The sequence below is a fragment of the Mugil cephalus genome, chromosome 6 (assembly GCF_022458985.1).
Source record: "Mugil cephalus isolate CIBA_MC_2020 chromosome 6, CIBA_Mcephalus_1.1, whole genome shotgun sequence".
In the NCBI taxonomy this organism is placed as follows: Eukaryota; Metazoa; Chordata; class Actinopteri; order Mugiliformes; family Mugilidae; genus Mugil; species Mugil cephalus.
The window spans coordinates 4,133,526-4,153,404 of NC_061775.1; the positions used below are offsets into that span (position 1 = coordinate 4,133,526).

A 19,879-nucleotide genomic window follows, 5' to 3' on the forward strand; every position below is an offset into this window, starting at 1 on the left:
TCAGCCTAAAATTACATTCGATTTGGCTGTAAAGCTCTGAATTGGAGTGGACGGTCAAAGAGCAGCTGAGAAACCTTCATACTCTTCCATATTTATTATTTGCAACACAGGAAGAGCTCCCAAATTTCTCTCCAGTCTTGTCTGTTCCATTATTCTCTCTGCACTTATCCTCCTAACCCAAATGAAATAACTGCAACTGGAAGTGAAAACACTGAGAGGCAACAAATCTGTCTCTGAAATTAAATCTTTTTATTTTACCAACCCAAAGAGCAGCCCTGGGATTTTTTTGTTTGCTTGTTTTATTTGAATTAAAATAGAAAAATGAACAGCAGGAACGGAATTAATTCAAACTGTCGTAACTGCACAAATGGACTCAATTCACTGGTCGGCTTCACGTATAATCCACATTAAAAGAGGTAACTATGTATATCATGGCTTGTTAATGTCATGTTAATGTTTGCATTAAAGTACGTGTTTCTGCTGGCGGGTGTGACCCTTTTGTTTACATGTGGATTAAGGGTTGTGCTCTTAGCCCACCCCGGTGATAATTACCCAGTGGTGGTTTATTGACACAATCAGTGCGATAATTCTGTTTTGTCACAGGTGACATTCAGAGATTCTAGAAAGCCTGAGCTGAAATCAGCGGTGACCTTTGGCTGGGCGTGGACACTTGCGCTGGTGCAGCAGGCTACGCTGGAGCCAGTCTGTTGTTTATGGATCACATATTCGTTTTTTATGTCTCGCCTACAGAGTTGAAGAGTGTGAAAAATGAGTGATAATCAGTTAGGTAATAATGGTAATGTGTGATTCAACACACACTAAAAGGCACCCTGCGGATGGGCTGGACTGCGTTGTTGTAAATAAATAAAAAAAAAAAAAAGAGAGAGACAGAGACAGAAAAGACGGCACGGAAGAAAAAAAAGAGAGGGAATACGTTTAGCTTTACAGTGTTTTTTGGTGAGGGAGTGTGTATATATGTTTGTGTGTGTTTGTCTGTGCATGAGCCTGCAGACACCTGCTCCATTCTGCAGTGATGTCTCCCAGCGGGACACAGGCTCAGCTGCTGATCACTAGGCCCTCCCTGCAGCACTGGTGGCCAGCACACACACACACACACACACACACACACACACACACACACACACACACACACACACACACACACACACACACACACACCGCTCTTCCAACCCTCGTCCCCCCCGTTGCAGTGCCCTCTCTCTGTGTTCCCAGTAAGTGACACACCACATGTGCTCATATCAAGTGCAAACATGACATGATGTACACACACACATACACACGCGCTTTACACAGATGAAAATTCTATGACACGGCGCGGCCACGTCCTGCTCTAGTTATATATAAGATCATATGGCCGACTGGTCTTTTTTTCCCCCCTCTTTCATTTTGTTACAACCCCATAGATAAAGACCTTTGTCAAACAGCACTGCGTCAACACACCACATTATGTTTTACAGCAACTGCAGTTAAAGAGGTAAAGGATAAAGTGTTAAACAGAATATTTTGCTCTTCTCTTGTCTGGGCTTATTTCCTCACGCTTTTGCATCCTTAATTATTTTTTAGCTTTTTGGCAGATCCTGGTTCGTGCTAGTAAAATATTACACGACGGCTACGTTTGTTCTTGTCACTCCAGCGTTAATCAGCAGCCATTGTACTTGTGGCATTATTGTTGATCCTGCACATAACTCCAGCTCTCTGTTTCTCCTTCTATGAGCGCCTTTTTTTTTTCCTTCTCCACCCCCCACTGTGGCGTCGTTCATTCTGCTGCACCTGTTTGTGCCTCAGTAGCAGCAGGGTTGTGGAGCATAAATGAACTAATTTCCTGGATATAGAGAACACTGCAATCAAGGAAAGGGGAAATGCAGTGCGCGGCAGATGGAAGGAGCTAATCATTGTTATGAAATAGAGATGACCTCTAACTATCTCCTGGTCGCTAATATGCCGCGGCTACACACGTTCGCCATGTCTCCCCTCCTTTTTCCTCTTCTTCGCTCTTTGCTTTCTGTTGTTGTGGTGATCGTGAACGACTTAACGCATGTTTGAACCACAACTCTCTTTTTCTTATGTATGAAAGGCTGGAGTTGTCAAACAAAGCCTAGTGTCACAGAGAGAGAACGGCAGCTGCCTGCAGTGGGTAATCAGTGGAGCTTTCGACAAATTAACAGCATTCAGCTCTGAAGCACGGTGCACTGCAGGTTTTCAGATGTAGGCTTTAGAAAATTATTTGTCAGTGTGAAAAGCGGAATAATTTGCATTTTGTTTATTGTTCACACGTTATACACAATTTGGCCGAGGTGGTCACCCTAAAGCTGTAAATACCGTGGACGTTCAATGTGAAAGCAGGAATTTTGGTTTGAAATTTGTTCGCATGCTTCTTCGGTGCCTGGATTTCACTCGGTTCAGAATTCAGTTGTTCGAATGCTCTTTAAAACATCTGGCGTGTTTGAAGACAGGACACACACAGATACCATATGTAACAACGACACCTAACTACAATAGTTGCAAACTTTGCTGCATTCGTATGACGTTGTTGCAGAATGAAAACATTTAGCTCGTTGCTCAAATACTTAAAGTATTCATTTAATTAAACATTGTATTAAATGGAAGTACAATGCTTAATTTTAATACAACTCTGGGGACGGATAAAATAACCATTTAATGAATTCATTTTCTCCGCTTTTGACATTCGCGGCAACGTTTCACTGCCGCTATAGAGCTGCATTTCCTTTTCATAGCACCGACGCACAAAACGCCACACTGCTTTTTGAAGGCTTTACACAGCAAAGCCACCAGAATCTTCCAGCACATTTATCTAATGTATGCAAATGATCTTGCTGTGCTTAATGAAGGCACCATTAATCACTATAACGATGGTCTTTTTTAACCGGGGTAATCACACTTTTTCAAACACACACACACACACGAGCACATTGCGCACATGCTCACTCGCTCACGCGCTGACACACACACAGGAAAATGCCTCATAACCAGCAACACACCGATGGCGTGAACTCCCTAAAATAAACCATTGCCAGATCATTTAACTAGAAATGAAACTACATGGGATGAGATCCTCATAGTCACACAGTTATTATGTTTAGAATTAATTCTGTCCCTACATTTCTTTCTCATCTGTACCAAATATATACTCATTTAACTGTTGTTGCATTTAATATAAGGTGCATCTAGTCTTCTGAGGAGCTCCACCCTTAAATCCACTCGTTAAGTGATCAGCTCAAAATTAAATTGACTAAAACGCTGATAAGATCATATGGCATCGGCATATGTTAGCATATCAATCATATTTCTAGAATGAATTCAGCTAATTAGCTTCTCTGGTTTCAACAAATAATTTATTGTCCAGCAGCTCTATGCAAACAGCTGATAACACTAAATGGGCAGTGGGAAACACACACTGCTTGTGTTCCGCGTATTGACAACAAAACACTAGAATCTCGCAAGAATTCAAAGCGAAAACTGCTAAAAAAGATTTCTGGAGCCCAGCTCCTCGCGGACGTATTTCACTGCATATCCTCGCCGCGCATTTACATACACTTGGCGGAAAACCCCTGGGTACAGTCAGCAGCATGACAGTGGGTTATGAAGGCTTCCGGGAGGCTCTGGGGTGTGGATCTGAGCCAGTTTGAAGGGGAGCCGAACCAATGAAGAGCCCACAGCAGATTAGACACCCACAGCTTCATGTTGCTTTAATGCGGCGAGTCAGGGATTTTCTTACAACGCTTTTTCCTAAACGCTCAGGGTTTTCTCATGCCCCCTTTTTCTCTCTCATTCCCTTCCCCTTGAAGTAATCTTTTCTATGTAAATTGCAGAGTAATGTTGACTCCAGTGCAAAACGCCCCATCTATCTACAGTGTTCCTGCTTCCTCTGACTTTCTTTAATTTAAATGATTCCATAGTTAAAATCAAATCCCTTTTAAAAAACAGCTCTGAAGGGTGCCACAGAAATCATCTCGCATTTTCGAGGCTGTTGCGCAAAGTTGCGTCCAAAAATTGATATGAAATACTCCAGAGCCTAAGAGACATGATGAATTTCAACCAAACATTTGTAACCCACACAAACGCACACTCACACATGCAAGCACACACAAACACCTCAAATTCCCTTGATAACAGCCTGACTGGCAGAGGCTAAAGACAGAGTAGGCGTCTGTAATTGAACAAACGTAACAATGTAAATATTTACTAATACTATCCATTGGGGATACAGGCGGAATCCCACAATTGATTTGCTCTCTTTCTGCCCTTTCACTCCTTTCCTCAACACACACGCACAGTTTCCATACACACTAACTACTCCTTTCTCACCCCCCGCCCCCCCCTCCCTGTTTCATTTCCTGCTATTATGCGTGCCTGTGTTCATTATGGAGATGGAGGTATATCGGTCTGTCTATCCTCTTACCAGGGGTGACCTGTAGCCCATCTGGGCTGGCGATGACAGGAGATCCCTGGGAAATAGCGGCGAGTGCGTCTCGGGGACGGAGCCCACGCCACTGGCTGCTAGTCCCGAGAGCTGCCCATACCTCGCCATCATCTTGAGATGCTGCTCACAGAACACACACGCTCATGCACAGGCACGGGAGGAGAAGGGAGAAGAGAGACGGAGCGGGGGGGAAAAAAGAGAGAAGAGAGAGAGAGAGAGAGAGAGAGAGAGGGAAGGGGTGTGAGAAAAGGAGAGGGAAGGGGAGCAGATAACAGCAGGTAGGAAAGACGGTGAGAATGGTAAAGGACAGAAGTGGGGGGGGGCACGAAGAAAGAGGGAGGCAGAGGGGGATTACAGAACACTTTGCTCTCACGCGAATGCATCTGTGAGCGTGCACACATGCAGGCGCACACACTCGCACTTACTGTACATCACATTTAACGCACACATACAATTTTAGCCCCAGGTGGGCCATTTCACGAGCACGCCCATGTTTCACTGGTTTAATAGCTACCTTGGTTTTGTTACAGTAGCGGGATATAAAGTGTAGGCACTGGCTCCCCATTTATTATTAGAGTGAGAAGCGAAGCAGTCACCAGCCATCGTGCTGGGGAAATATAATAAACAGCTGCCAGTATCAATCATCCCCTCTATCTTCTGGCTACGAGCAGACACAAGTGTAAAGAAACGCACGCACACACACGGACACAGAATAACACATGTGACAGAATGGTTGGCAGCAGACAAACACAGGTGAGGTGTGGAGTAAAAAAAAAAGAAGCAAATCCAAGTCTCTTTACCTCATTGCTCAACAAGGCAGCGTTGAGTGTTCGGCTTATTTCGAACATGTTCAGATGCGGTGATTGTTTCGTTCTGTCCGTTTTATCTTCAGGTTCTCCTCAGTTCTTTGCTGTTTTTCTTTTTCTTTCTACGCTCGGGGAGTCAGTCCCGGGAAACACAAAAAAAAAAGAAAGAAAGAAAGAAAAAAAATCAAATCAATTGAAAAAAAAGAGGGGGATAAAAAAATCCTCTTTAATTTTCTGATTTTGGAGATGTGATTTTTCAGTCCTCTATTTCTCTTTTCTGTCGCTCTCTCTCTCTCTCCCTCTCTCTCTCTCTCTCTCTCTCTCCCCCCTTGTCTGCTGATGCACTTCTGCTGGCCGTGGATGTAGTGGTGGCGTTTGTGCCCAGGGTCTCCGCACACGTCTGAGGAGTCAACGTGCTGTCTTTTAAAATCTCCCCAGAGTCAGCACATTAAAACAAGCAGTCAGGCGGTCGGTGGGTCGGGCTGGCTGCTCCCTTATCTGTCCCCCGCACACTGGCTCGCACAATACGCTCCGATCCTCACACTGCTCGCTAGCAGATTAGCCTGTCCCAAAACATAGCACTTAGTTTAAACTCCCCTCCCTTTTGCTCTCTCTTCCTCACTCTCTCTCTCTCTGTATCGCTCCCTCTGGCTCTCTCCTGTGCTCTCCCTCCCTCCCTCCCTCTCTCGCTTGCTCGCTCTCTCTCTCTCACTCCATCTCTCCCTGCATCCCTCTCTCTTCACCCGTTGCTCAAGCATTGAGGCAGCTACAGTTCGCCGTGCTACCACAAGGTGGGAAGACTGTTCTAGCAGCAGCGACACCATCGCTGCCACATCCCTTCCTCTCAGTGCCACTCCTATCTTTCAGATTTTCTACTCTTCTCCTGTTTTTGGGTAACACACACATACACATAGTGAGGGAACATTTTTAGTGGCACTTAGTCCCAGAGCAAGTCGAACATACAGCCACGAAAAACGTGCTTTTTGTTCTAATTAAAAAAACGAATATAGATTTAAATTTGGAAAAAAGGAATATCAAAGGCTTTTCAGGGGGAAAGCATTTAGCACTTTGGTGGAGGTGTTTTTACGAGAGTAAGCTAAAGTAACGGAATCTAATAAAACCTGTACACTCTCAACAGAGTTGAAATTAAGAGTACCTTCTCTGTGTCTGTAACTGGGGGGGGGGGGGGGCTGGGCTGATGTGAGCCTCAAGGTCAGGTGGTTGTCCTTTTTCCTCAGCAGGGTGTGGCACAGCGATGACGAAGCAGCTAGTCACAGGCATGGCAGGAGATCCCAACTGCGGAGCAAACGAGCAAAAACAACAACAACAAAAAACTGAGCCCAAGTGATATGCAATATGATTCATCGTATTCTTGAATTCAATCAATAAACACCCAAGACACTTCCAAGTTATGACTCACTGCATTTGGACCTGTTGTAATGTCAAAAATAAAGTCTTGGCTTTAGAAAAAAAATATATATTTTAGAGGAGCGATGTGTTAAAGTCACATCATCATCATCTTCACTAATCAAAATCTTAGTGGTGTCTTACTCACGGCTCCACCACACACAGGAAGGATTTATTCCCTGTGCTTTAAATGTGCTTTTTGCCGTCTTGGATCAGAGGGAGGAGAGCGGCCAGTTAATAGCAGCCTATTGACACTGGACCATCTGTTTGGGTGGACGCTGTCCAGAACTGTGCAGAGAGGGAGGAAGAGAGGGACAGAGAAACAACAAAAAGGAGAGGAGTGGATGAAGGGATGAGAGTAAGTAAGGTACAGAGATGATTATTAGCAAATTGCTAATTTTACCTGATGTTTATCAGAAGAAAGAAATATGTATAGACTTGCACTTATTAAGGATGTGGCATGCAATATTGATCACATGTTTTTGATTACCACATTCTTTTTCTTTTTTTTTCTTTTTTTTTTTAACATTTTCATCAGTGGTGAGATATGTGAGGGTGTCATTAACAACATTGCTGTGTTATGGTGCCGGTCTCGGCTTCAATTCCATTTATTTTTCTCTTGTAGCAAAGGGCTGCTAGCCACATCCCCGTTCTGTAAAGCCCCAGGTCTCTAGGGACGACTGGTCCGGCACAGCCCTGGGGGGAGCTGTCAGTTGAATCAACCAGAGTAAGGGCTGATTCCTCAGTCAGCTGCCTCTCAAGCCTTCCTCTCTGACCCAGCCTCACTCCCCTGAGCCCCCCTCCCCGATTGTTGTCACCATAGTGATTCTCTGTGTACCACCGCCTGGTCTCTGCACCCATACTAAGCCCCTCCACACTCCCCACTGTTTCTCCCAGAGCCACCCGCCTCCAACTCTGTGCCACTTGTGCCCCCGTGTTTTGATTTTTGCATGACTTGCTCCGTCACTGATGATGGACTTTATGTGACCAGAGTAAAAAGGATTTCCCTGTACTTGCTGGAATACAAATACAAAAACAGAAATTTGCTCCCCCTTAACACACACTCACATCAAGTTTCAGGCTGGAAACACAAACAAGAAATTATGCGTGTCAGGGTTTTTTTTCCTTTTCAGTTGGGGTACTGAGCTACAAGCGCTGACTTATTTGATCATTTTACAACTCAGAAGAAAGAATATCTATCTGAAAGAATGAAAAGCAAGGCTTGAAAATACCTTTGCAGTGCCAAAGCTTCCCTGAGGGCTTTCTGATGTGTTCTGTACGGGATTGTGATGATGTGGTGTGTCCTCCAGTCACTAGCATCCCACGCTTAAAATAGTCACAATCTCTTAATGTTATTCTGCATTTAGTCATGACAGAGATATCTACATGTGTGGCACATTCACATCTTAAGAAATCATTGGAGGTCAAATATATTTTTATGGGCATGTGAAAATGCGTTCTCTTGAGGGATAATTAAAATCGGAGAGACAGTGGTGTGGAATGTACTTCTCTTTTATGTTATCCTGTTTTCCAGTGATTGATGTGTTTATGAAATCTTTCTCTATGCAGACACTGAGGCATGAACAGACTCGCATACATGCAAAGTGTAACTTGGGCAGAGAGAAGCAAGGTTATTGTTGCTATTTTTTCCTCAAACATTTTAAAGGATAGAATATGAAGCTTTATAAGAAAAGAAAGCGATAAGATGATTTAATGCAACCCAACTCTTCTCCCTGTAACATCATCAAGGTACCTCTGTCATATTGTTTTGCATCTAGTCCCAACATTCAGTACTGGACACCATGTGCTGTTCCACCACAACCACACATATTTATACATTGTTCAGCAACGTTAAAGCCACTGACAGGTGAAGCAAATAACAATGATCATCTTGTTATAATGCAATGTTCTGCTTGGAACCCTTTTGTCCCAGCTTTCAAGTGGATGTTACTTCGTCACATATATCCTGGGAAAGCGTTGTTGCTACCAGGCACCCCCACCCAACAGCAGGACAATTCAAAAACTGCTTTAGAGCAGCTCATAAAACATGAAAAATAGCTCAAGATGTTCATCTGGCCTATAAACTCCCCAGATAGATATTAGATAGGTAATTTTAATGTATAATATATAGTAATTGTATACAGTTACAGTAACTGTATTTGGACATTATTTTTTTTTTTACTACCAAATGAGAGTTTCAGCCACAGCTTTCAAAATGACAAAGCAGGAGACTCCATGCAGTCTCTCTATTTGATAAGAGCTTGGAAACAAGAGAACGTGTAGTGTATCTAATTCATTCTTCTCATGCTCCGTAATTCAATTTCAATCTCTCTCATGAAAATGAATGATTGTACCACCATAGAGCTCTTTAATTGGCATAGTGTTAAAGGAATGACATAGCATGGAGGACAGCTATTCAATTTTCAATTTTTACAAAATATCACACAGCCGCTCTGCATTCTCTTCCTGTCATCTGAGAAATAATCAGTCCGACCTATCTACTCAGCGGAGTGTTGATGCTCGCCATCAAATACAGATCACACACACACGCAGAAGACACAAAAAAAAAAAAAAGAAGAAAAAATCATTGCTCTCTCCCTGGTCTTATTCATTTGGTCCTGTTACACACAGCTTATAACCTGAAAATTAGCAGCAGCCAGTACGCCTCTTGCTGCAGGAGTTGTGGCGGCTGCTCATTTGATGAACTTAATCAGGTGCAGCCTTTGTAATGGGAAAGGAATAGGGCCAGGCTTGATTGGCCTTGATGACATCTCTGCTCCAATTGTCTAGAAAATCTCCAGCTTTAATCAATCTGCAGGATAACTCGGAATCACTGGCTGATGCTTGCGCTGATTGGCTTTATCTCTATCATCAAAACAGGGTTTAGTTCAGGTGTGACTGCACTATAACTGCAAATATGTGTAGTATACGGATTACAGTTTAAAGGCAGTATAATGAGTTTTTTCTTTTTTCTTTCAAGCAGATTGCCAACATTGTGTAGCCCACTATGCAACACAATAGCATAGAAAGTTTATCCATACTTCTGATCCACAGTATAGGGAGATTGATTTTTGGGGAGTGTTTGTCAAATCCTAAGGCTTTCCTGGGCCGCAATGAAAGCTCGGAACTTCGAAGTAGAAGTTGACCTCGACCAACATTTCCGGGTTGAACTTTCACTTGTTTATTTTTACGTAGACTACTGTTGTTTGCGGTATTAAATTACTTGTGCAGTTTGACATTAGTACACAAGTCAAATAAAATAATAGCCTACTAATAAAAAACGAAAGTGACTGAGCTTACCGACAGTAAATAGACTGCAAACCCAAGTGGCGTGTGTCTCCGGGATGATGTAGCTCAATGATGTAGCTGGAAGCTCCTCTCCCTCTTCCTCCTGCTCCGTTGCCGTGGCAACACACAGAGAGCGTCGGCTGCTTTGTGACAGATGGAGAGGAAGATGGAGGAAAGCACTGTTAGAGACGTCGAGACTGGTGTGTAAACATGAGCCTTACCCGAATTCCCCCCCTTAAATCATACACACGCACGGAGAAGCGCATGCTACCATGTTTTTATAACAAATAATACGTGCTTGTGCCTGGCTCGCGGCGTGCCTTTTTATAGAAGCTAACGTAAGGTGTGCTAACCTATTAGCTAGCAGGTACGAGGACGTAAACACGACTCTTATCTCTAGCTGTCGTGAGCTAGCTTTGCTGCTACCGAGTTGAGTCTACCTACCACACAGTGAACTACAGCAATGTAGCCGAGGACTTGGCATGTAAACGTTAACCATTTCGACGTAGAAACGAGTAGTAGCGCAGGTGTATTAGGTATGAACTGGTGCTAACTAGCTGTGCCATCCAGGTTCCCCTATTGAACTGTTGTGTAGCTATTTAGCCAGCTGTCGGTAACTGGAGTTGTTCTTACTCAAAAAAACTCCGTTGGTCTCCTAATTTAAGGACACAGTCCATGAGAAATTCAAACAAAGGCATTTTAAATACATACCACATTTAAGTCTATAGTATGAATTTTGCTCACTATTTCTGTACATTTGTTTCTAAGATAACGTTAATTCTCTACATTGCTTACTCTATTTTATTTTACTAGACAATACTTAAGTTTTATTTTTATTTAGTTTGAATCTTATTTTATCCTTCAGCTACGCTACCGTAATTTGTAATTTGTGCATCATTAAAGTCTATCTCCGTATACTCACAGGAAGTCCACAAGAGACAGAGGAGCAATGCAGTTATGAAAAGCATTTATTTATTTATTTTACTTATTAATTGCAACAGAAGTGTATTAGCTATGTATAGTGGATGCTAAAATAAAAATGCACTTTACATGTTACATATTGTATCATAGTTTATTAATTAAAATGCAGGTTAGGTTATTTTAAAGAGAAGTATATAACCATTCAAATAACCTATTAAAACAAAGCAAAAGACAGAATAGTCAGAATGAGGAGGATTTTCCATTAAGGTAAGTAAAGACTTTTTTCACACCACCACTACAAGGCAACATAGCCAAGGAGTTATATATGAAGCCCTTTCTAAATATATTATCATGTTCACAAATGAGATTTCCATAATTACTATTACAGAAAAAAAGAAATAAAAGCTGCTATTTTTTGGATTGTTGATATATAGAGACAGCAACGCATTTAAACAGCATTGTGTGGATCAGTTATCTGTATGCGTAAGTTCAGTTCAGTTCATGTTTATGTTTATTCTGCAAACATATGTTTTGTTATTTCTTGTGTTTTTTCATTTGGAGCTGGAGAGTAGCCTATTTTTAAAAAAAAATAAAGTCATCATTTGTAAAATATTGTATATACAAAATGTGCAACGGATAATGTTTAAATCCATTTTTACTCAATAATTGTATAATTCTGCATCCTAAAGGTGTTAAAAAAAGACAACTGGACTTGTAGAGTTTCTTGAAGACATTTTCCCACTCAACCAAGTAGATTCTTCAGTTCTAAGAGATTGGTAGGAAGTTGAGGTTTAAATAGGAAACTTTGGGTTGAAACTGGGTTCTGTAAGAACCATAATTATACTGCATGTTATCTATGTTCTTTAGGCAGTGAAGCAGGAGGAGAGGATGCCTTGGTGGGCAATGTTAACAAACTGACGGTGAGCCCTCCAGGATACTCAGGAGCTCCACGAAAAGGACATCTGGTCTTTGATGCTTGCTTTGAGAGTGGTGAGTAGTGAAAAAAAAGCACAATATTGAAGGTAGGAGGTGGTGGTTATCCATTAAAACTCTATTCGTTTAGGATATTCTTTTAATTTTGGTGGCATCTTTTTTATTGATAAGAGTACAAGAATGTTGTTGGTGACGTTTTGTGTCTTTAAAACCCTGGAAAATGATTGTTTGTTGTTTCTTATTTATTATTAGGATCCCCATTAGCTTTATTTGCTTCCTGGGGTCCCACAAAGAAGAACCATTATGTAAACATTCATTCATTCAACAATTAACTACCATATTAATACATTTCCACAAGTAAATAGTATATGAAAGTATAAAATCAATTAAACTAAAATCACATATACAATACACTGGAAAATTATAAAAGCCATATTAATCACCATGTTGGTGGCAAAATACATTTGCTTTTGCAGCACCGTTGTTTTCAGTTTGATATATAGTATATTAGCCTGGCATTTCGAGTCTGGCAACACACCATTCTGAATTTCGTAAAATTCAAACAACAAAAAAACCCAACCTCTGCAGCCATTGGATGTCTTACAACCAATCAGAGAAAGGATTTATGTGACAAATGCTTCCTATCAAATTCCCCCTCTAAACTTTTGTGAGCAGGGGAACTCTGGGCTGGTTTCAGGGCTTATATAAACAACATCGTATCAATAGAAAGCAGAAAGACTTGGTGGACATTTGAAGAAGGGTTACAGAATTTCCAGTAAAGCCTATTAGATTATTAGTCTTACAAACAGAAAACAGCCACAATAGGAAACAGTTGTGAGTCATGATCCGAGGGCTCTATCAGGAAATATGACATATCTTGAAAGTCTCATATGAAGATTTATAGAAAATGACTTTGATCTTAAAGTAATTATTATAAATAAACAGAGTTTAGGGCCGCTGTTTGAAAGTATGATTGCTTTTGTATGATTGTGTCATGTGCAATTTCACATGTATTTTGCATGTACATGTATATAGCCTATGTAAGTGTCACACACACACACACACACACACACACACACACACACACACACACACACACACACACACACACACACACACACACACATATACAATGGTGTGAAAAAGTGTTGGCCCCTTCTTATTTATTTGCCTGTATGTCACATTTAAGTGCTTCATATTATCAAATATTAGTCAAAGATAACACAGGTAAACAAGAAATGCAGTTTTTAAAAGAACCTTTGCATTATTAAGGGAAAACAAAATACAAACCTACAAGGCCCTGTGTTAAAATGTGGTGTAATGGGACACACTCATTCCAAAATGTAAACTCTTGAGGATCATCAAGATGCTTTCTGGTAAAACCGAAACAAGCCTTTTTGTTTTTTGTTTTTTTTCTCAGCAGTGGTTTTGGTCTTGGAACTTTTCCATGCAGGCCATTTATGTCCAGTTTCTGTCTCATGCTGGAGTCATGTACACTGACCTTAACTGAGCCAAGTGAGGCCTGCAGTTCTTTGGATATTGTTGTGAGGTATTTTGTGACCTCTTGGATGAGTCGTCTCTGTACTGGGAAGGTTCACCACTGTTCCATGTTTTCATCATGTGGCTTTCACTGTGGTTCACTTGAGTCCCAAAGCTTTAGAAGTGACTTTAGAACCTTTTCCAGACTGATAGATACTAGTTACTTTCTTTCTCATTTATTCCTTAACTTCTTTGGATCTCCACATGATGTGTAGCTTTTGAGGATCTTTTGGTCTACTTCACTTTGTCAGGCAGGTTCTATTTAAGTGATTGACTTTATGGAGAACAGGTGTGGCAGTTATCAGGCCTGGGTGTAGCTAGAGAAATTGAACCCAGTTAATTTATGCTTTAACAATGGGGGCAATCACTTTTTCACACAGGGCCACATAACTTGGGATTTTTTTTCCCCTTTAGAATAAAAACCTTCATTTTAAAACTGCATTTTGTGTTAACTTGTGTCACCTTTGTCTTATATTTTGTTTGAAGGTCTGAAACATTTAGGTGTGTGATAATGCAGTTTCTTCTTCTGGGAAGCTTTTGGACCTACCTTTCATTACTTAGACATGTAGCTTACTCACTTAGACCAGACCTGACACCCCCATCCAATAGCATGACACTCCGTGATGGCTACAGCCATGATCCAAAGAGCCCCCTCCTCTCAACCCATAGGACTCAAAGACCCCACTAACAACATTCTGTTGCCAGACACCACAGGACACGCTCAGAAGACCCAAGTGTATTCTTTTATGAGTCACTACTGTTTAGCAGGCACAAGGGAGACCTACACAATATTAGGAAAGTGGTCATAATGTTATGTTTGATTGGTGTAATAAATACAGGCTGATATACCTGCAGTATCTTTCTGTCATCATTATAAAACTACATCTTACTTACTTCTTGCATTTTATTTGGTGTACAATCACAACTGACCGCGTAAATCTGCAACTTTGCTATGTACCAGTGTGACTAGCATAGAAGCACAGAGAAATATATTAAGTGTATTTGAATGGGTAATTGACCTGATACTTTGTCTTTTGTTGAGGCAAGGTATACAGTAAGATGATGTTAATATGCCACTTTGTCTTTCTTTTCTGACAGGTGAACAATGTGACAATGATAATTAACTATGTTTTCACAATTGACAAGGCTGGTTGGTTAGACCCACATAAAGGCAAGCACTGAAGCGCACAAGTAGGCAGAGTAAATCAGTGAATCAGTAGGTCTGTCTGGGACTGAATCTCTGTGTGGATTAGGTTGAGATGGATTTCATATTTCCACAGATAAACCCATTTTGGTTTTTGCAGACTGATATGAGCTTTAACTTCACCCTCTTTATTTTTTGTTGTCTAGCTTTTGTGTTGTTGTCAGTGTTGCTCTCCCAAGTTTAGTCTCTGATACATTTGACTTAAATGAACTCAAGGTCACTTGATCATACATTTGTAAGCAGATGTCACAAGTCCTTGGCTTATTACTAATTCATTGACAAGAGGAAAACCCATCTTGTGTGGCATATCGAGGAGTAAATAAAGAAACAAGGAACTTAATTCAGTTTTCTAAACAGACAAGAAAATTAAGTGAAGGTCAGTGCATGTATATAGTACCAATGTGTAAAGCTCTAAATATGTTACATTAGAGGATTGTGCTGACATATCAGCGTTGTGATTGCCCTTTATATAAATATGCCTTTTTTTCCCAGATGACATGGCCAGAGGAGCTCAGACATTGATTAATGGGTGCTGAGCTCCCACACTGAGATCAGCTAACATATAAGCGTCTCTGGCTCCGGATGTATCTCCTGAATGATTTATGGAATTGATATTAATCTCTTTCCAGTAAATGCATTACTAAAGTTAGAATGGGGAATGAATTGATGTTTGCCAGCTAATGTCAAATTAGCCCCGTTCAGTTCCACGTAAACATCACTGTTTTTATCTGCATTGCTTTAAAGTCTAGATTATTTTTTATTATATAGCTTTCATAAGGTATTATACCTGGACATTTAAGTTACTCTTTCTTCTAGCGACCCCATCTAAGTGGAGTTTCCTTTAAAAGAACATACTTTCATATGTTTTTAACCACTGATAAAAATATGTGCATCTAATGAATAACGATAAGATGATACAAACAGGAATCTATGCGGGAAAAAGAATCATGATTTCCTGTAAAAAGTTACTTTCTTTAACAAAATGATACTGTCTTTATTGTGAAATAAATATTGTGTTCTAGATGACTCAGCATTAGTTAAAGTGTCGCCTTTGTAGGCCTTCTTGTTTTTCATTGTTCTAAATGTTCTGTTGGTTTCATTTCGTCCAACATTAGTAGAAGGAGTATGCTGGAGGTTTGCATTAGTATTGACCCTATACATTTCTTATACAGAACCTTTGGACAAGTTGTCCTCGGAAACAGTACGTCCTCATGAGACTAGTTTGAGCCACCGTTGTTTGGCCATAAGCACATACCGTAGCTTGAAGCCTGGACAGAGAGATTGTCCGCTGGTCTCTTGCAGATCTCACAAGAATTCAAGCTGCCTGGCAAAGTAATACATGGAGATCTACTTTTTCATATAATTTCTACACGTTTTACAAACTCAAATTCACCTAAGCAGTAGCGTTTCAAATTGTGTTTACAGATTTCGATGTACCCAAGGCATCCTCAAAGTATCATCTAGGCTTGTGAAATGTGCTGCTATTTTTCAGATATTCACTCTCGTAGTTGTGATACCGGTGACAGGAAAGGAAATTGGAGACAAGTGTGTAGGTTCCCGCCATACATGTACATTTCTCAAAGCCATTGAATTGGTCTGTCATGACAGCTTATGTCTATTTTATTCCCAAACCAGATTGAATAGTTTAAATATGCTATTTCCAGCAGACATTTTCATTGGAAATTTATGCAGACCTGTAACTTTGTGCGGGTTTGTGCCTAACTCTTGATACAATCTGCATCCCATGAACATTTTCACAAAGCACTGCTTTTATTTTGTTGTGTTAGTATAGCAGAAATAAAATTTAATTGGTTGATTAAAATAGACACCGGTTATGTAAGTTGTTTGCCAAAGGTATAAAACCTCATTTACATTTAGATGAGGCTTAATTCACTTTGTTGTCAGCCCTATGCTGATCAACTCAGTGATGGCCTACAGATTTATATACAGTAGATGTCTCAGCCAACAGGTCCTCTCACACAGAGCCATTCTGAGCTATTAACACCCTTTTCCAACTCTACACTTCAAAGATTATACACATTTTGATGATGACCTCAACTATATAGTGTTTGGTAGAGTAGAACTTCCGTATTATGGCTATTCTTGCTGATTACTTTACTGGACTGTGTAATGGCTAATATGCCCATTTTTATTAACACCCATATGAAAAAAAGAGTTTTACTCATGGAGATCATCTTTCTATATTATGTAAGACTGTAGAAAATGGAGGGGTTTGCTAATCTGTAAACATTAACTTCCAGGCTATTGTTGTGTATTGTGTCAAGAGACAGAGATTCATGAGGTCGATAAAAAAAGCCTAATTGTTTTTTTAGAGCGAAATCCAAATGACATTCTTATCGTGTCTTGTCACATTTGTTTCGCCACACACACTCCAACTGCTGACATTTCCAGCTAAGTCCCACATTCTTTTGTGAATACATCCTCACAATGTTGCTGACTAAAGTGCCATCTGTCTCTACAAAGGATGACACTGACAGTGCAAGGATATTATTTTACTGCACCTCTGGACCATGTACAAGATGTAATTAAGTACTCATTGATTAGTCAGACTGCTCTCTGCTGACAATGACTTGCATGGTCAAAGAAATTCCAAAGGGGTGACAAGTGTTTAATGGGGTCCATTGATAAGCACAACTCATAGACTCTACAGTCAATTCAGCCAATACAATTCAGCTTATAATGCAGACTGAAGATCTGATATGTACCTAACCTAGTGCTATTTATTACAGGATGAAATAGTTAAGGCTCTGTTTTTCTTTCTTTAGGGAAATTAATCAATTTGTGTGTCTTTTCACAACTTGTTACAGCCATAATAGAAAACTTTTGTGTTCCCATTCTTGCAGTGTGACACTGTTGTGTCATGCATTGGGATATTTGAGTAATACCAGATTAGTTTGTCCATTTTCATAACTAGATGTACGCTCGCTGACATGGATATTGCTACACTGCTGTGGCTCAGATTTGTATTTTAAATATTCGAAGGAAGCAATGACCAGCTGAATAATAGCTTAGTATCTTAGTACTACAGAAATGTCTCAATTTGTGTGACTAGTGCTGGACTTTCCGGACCTAGTATTATGTTATGTCTTCACCGTGGATTCCTGTCCTTTTTCTGAGTGTAATCCTTCCTCTGAACACCAAGTTTGTTTTTCATCTGGAGCTCAGATACTTTTCTTCTGTGGTTCCTTGGTTTTCCCCCCAGAGGTTTACCACATCCTTGTTGCTGTAACATATTTAGAGCATATTTCGTGGCCAAACACAAAACCATGGTATAGACTACTGCAATATACAGAGAGGCTTATGCTTAGGCTTTATCAGCATTGTGTGAACTTGTTGAACATGTGCTTGATTATGGTGGTTAATACGTAAATGTCCCACACCAGAGCCATAAACTGGATGACAAATGAGAGATTTGCTGTTATTACATTATTAATATTCACCAATTGAAAGCATACTAATGTGTGATCCATATCAGAATAACAGCAACTTCTGTCCCACTTCAATAGATGTTGATGAAGATGAAGGTAACTGTTCTTAGTTTTTATTTGTCTCCCTCAACTGTTCTGCTGTTTTAACATTACACTGTATTTGCTAATCATTAGTCATTAAGGAGTAAATGGTTTCCACTGGCAGATGATTGTCACGGTATAAATGGGATTAACACCTTTCTAAATTAAGTTTCAATATTATAGACTCAATTCAGTCCTGTCCCACAGTAATGGTAATTGATAAGGACTTGCACTATTTTTTCTCTGTTTTTGAGACAAAGTGAAATAAAACATCAAAAGACTGCCAGTAGATCTGTAATTAGAATAAGGAAGGAATAAAGAAAATATTCAAAGCATTTACTGCTAAATAGATTTTTGTTTTTGTTGTTTTTCTTTTTCCATTAAATTTATTTTTTCCTGTCTTCCGGCACTGAACATTGTATTTAATCTGTCTTTCCTTATCGTCTCTCAGAAACTGTCATGTTGCAGTTGTGCAGGCCTTCTGAAAAATGACTGATGAAAGTCATAGCTAAAGCAAAATCCACAGAGCATAGACAGGGACAGAAACAGACAGCAAGAAAGAGATGGTTGGGAAAAGGACTAAGGTAGTACAGAAGAAAAGAATAATAGGAACACTACGGGATGGGTGGTTTGGAGCTGGCGTAGGGAGAATGCAGTCATGCTTGTCAGAAGATATTTATATACTCCAGAGTGCCCCATGAATCAGGATAGTTGAGTTTCCATTGATTAAAGAAGAGGGAAACGTTTTTACAATCAAGCCAGATGCTCAGAACGAGTGGTTTGGAGAGGCCTGTGCTTGCTGCAGTATGCAGCCCTCTGCCTCACCTCTCCTCCCTCTCTGATGAAGCAACCCAGGGGAGGCAGACCAATGATGAAAACACATATTTTTGTTAATGACTTATTCATTTAATCAACAGGAGCGTTAAATATCGTCGCACATATCCCCACGTCCATGAACATGCTTCATGTGTACTGTGCATGTTTGGTTGTATTTTTGACTTTTGCACAGCTCACTGACCTTAGAATGCTATCTCATATGGGCTTTCCAAAAGAAGATCCATTTGTCTGAGTGGGAGGGAACAGTCCTGACATCTGATGTATTGAGAGGCACTCCCAGTCTCTCTGTCTTTCTTACATGTCCTTGGCAGCGGAGAAGCTTCACTGCTCAAATCACTAAATGGCCTCTCTAGTTTTCCCTTTTAGCAGTTTTTTCCCCTCTCTCTTTCTTTTAAGTCAAGACCAGAGTATGGAGATAAATTTGAGTTGTCATGGGACTGTTGGCAAGACCATTGCTTTTGATTTATGCTATTTATTGGCCATTTGTATCCATAAGAGATTACTCTTTATTATTATTGTGTTTTTTTTTATCATCCTCATATCCTATCTGTGATTTTCCTCAGGCAGGCATTGTCAATTTTATTTCTCTTTTCATGCCATTTCATGTGATGTGTGTTGGGGTAGTCTTATTGGCTTGAGGGAATCTTCCATCGCGGCCTCTGCCAGAATCAAATACTTATATGCAGTGTCTTTAAAGCACCTGCAATAAATATTTTTATATTAACACATCGATCAAATCTCTTCGTGAATTTGAAAGTGGTCCCTTGTACAGACAAATCCACTTTGTGGCCCAACTCTGTTGTTGTCTCCAAAGTGTGTTTTAGCTCATTGTTTTAGTTTTCTGACCTGCATTGTCCGGCACCAATACGCCTCCTTTGTAGACACAGTGGGTTGTCTAAAACCTGCCTGCACCAAATGGCAGACAACGTTAAAGACTAACTGCAAAAGAGTA

At 40.4% G+C, this 19,879-nt stretch overlaps 2 protein-coding genes and 1 long non-coding RNA gene across 12 annotated transcripts in view; 1 reads left to right on the forward strand and 2 right to left on the reverse strand.

Annotated features, from left to right (window-relative positions):
- elavl4 (ELAV like neuron-specific RNA binding protein 4) overlaps positions 1 to 5,924 on the reverse strand; it is a 72,299-nt gene extending 66,375 nt beyond the window's left edge. For 2 of the 9 annotated variants that reach the window (XM_047587735.1, XM_047587740.1), the window contains exon 1: positions 4,442 to 4,651. In XM_047587735.1, coding sequence (XP_047443691.1) covers positions 4,442 to 4,573 — 132 coding nt within the window. In that variant the 5' untranslated portion in view covers positions 4,574 to 4,651. Of the gene's footprint in view, positions 1 to 4,441; positions 4,656 to 5,262 lie in introns of those variants that run through there. The other 7 variants (XM_047587745.1, XM_047587739.1, XM_047587736.1 and 4 more) reach the window with 7 other exon arrangements.
- A 500-nt stretch (positions 5,925 to 6,424) lies between these two features.
- Positions 6,425 to 10,019, reverse strand: LOC125009638. 2 transcript variants are annotated; one of them, XR_007112968.1, is made up of 3 exons: positions 9,976 to 10,019; positions 6,824 to 6,963; positions 6,425 to 6,564 (listed from the first exon to the last, which is right to left on the reverse strand). It is a non-coding gene; the product is annotated as an uncharacterized LOC125009638 (long non-coding RNA). The 2 variants fall into 2 exon arrangements; XR_007112967.1 differs by having other exon boundaries at positions 6,689 to 6,963.
- Positions 10,020 to 10,081: 62 nt separating this feature from the next.
- The window catches only part of agbl4 (AGBL carboxypeptidase 4), a 253,123-nt gene continuing 243,325 nt past the window's right edge, over positions 10,082 to 19,879 (forward strand). Inside the window, exons 1-2 of the mRNA XM_047587733.1 lie at positions 10,082 to 10,163; positions 11,752 to 11,874. Coding sequence (XP_047443689.1) covers positions 10,118 to 10,163; positions 11,752 to 11,874 — 169 coding nt within the window. The 5' untranslated portion in view covers positions 10,082 to 10,117. The remainder of the gene's footprint in view (positions 10,164 to 11,751; positions 11,875 to 19,879) is intronic.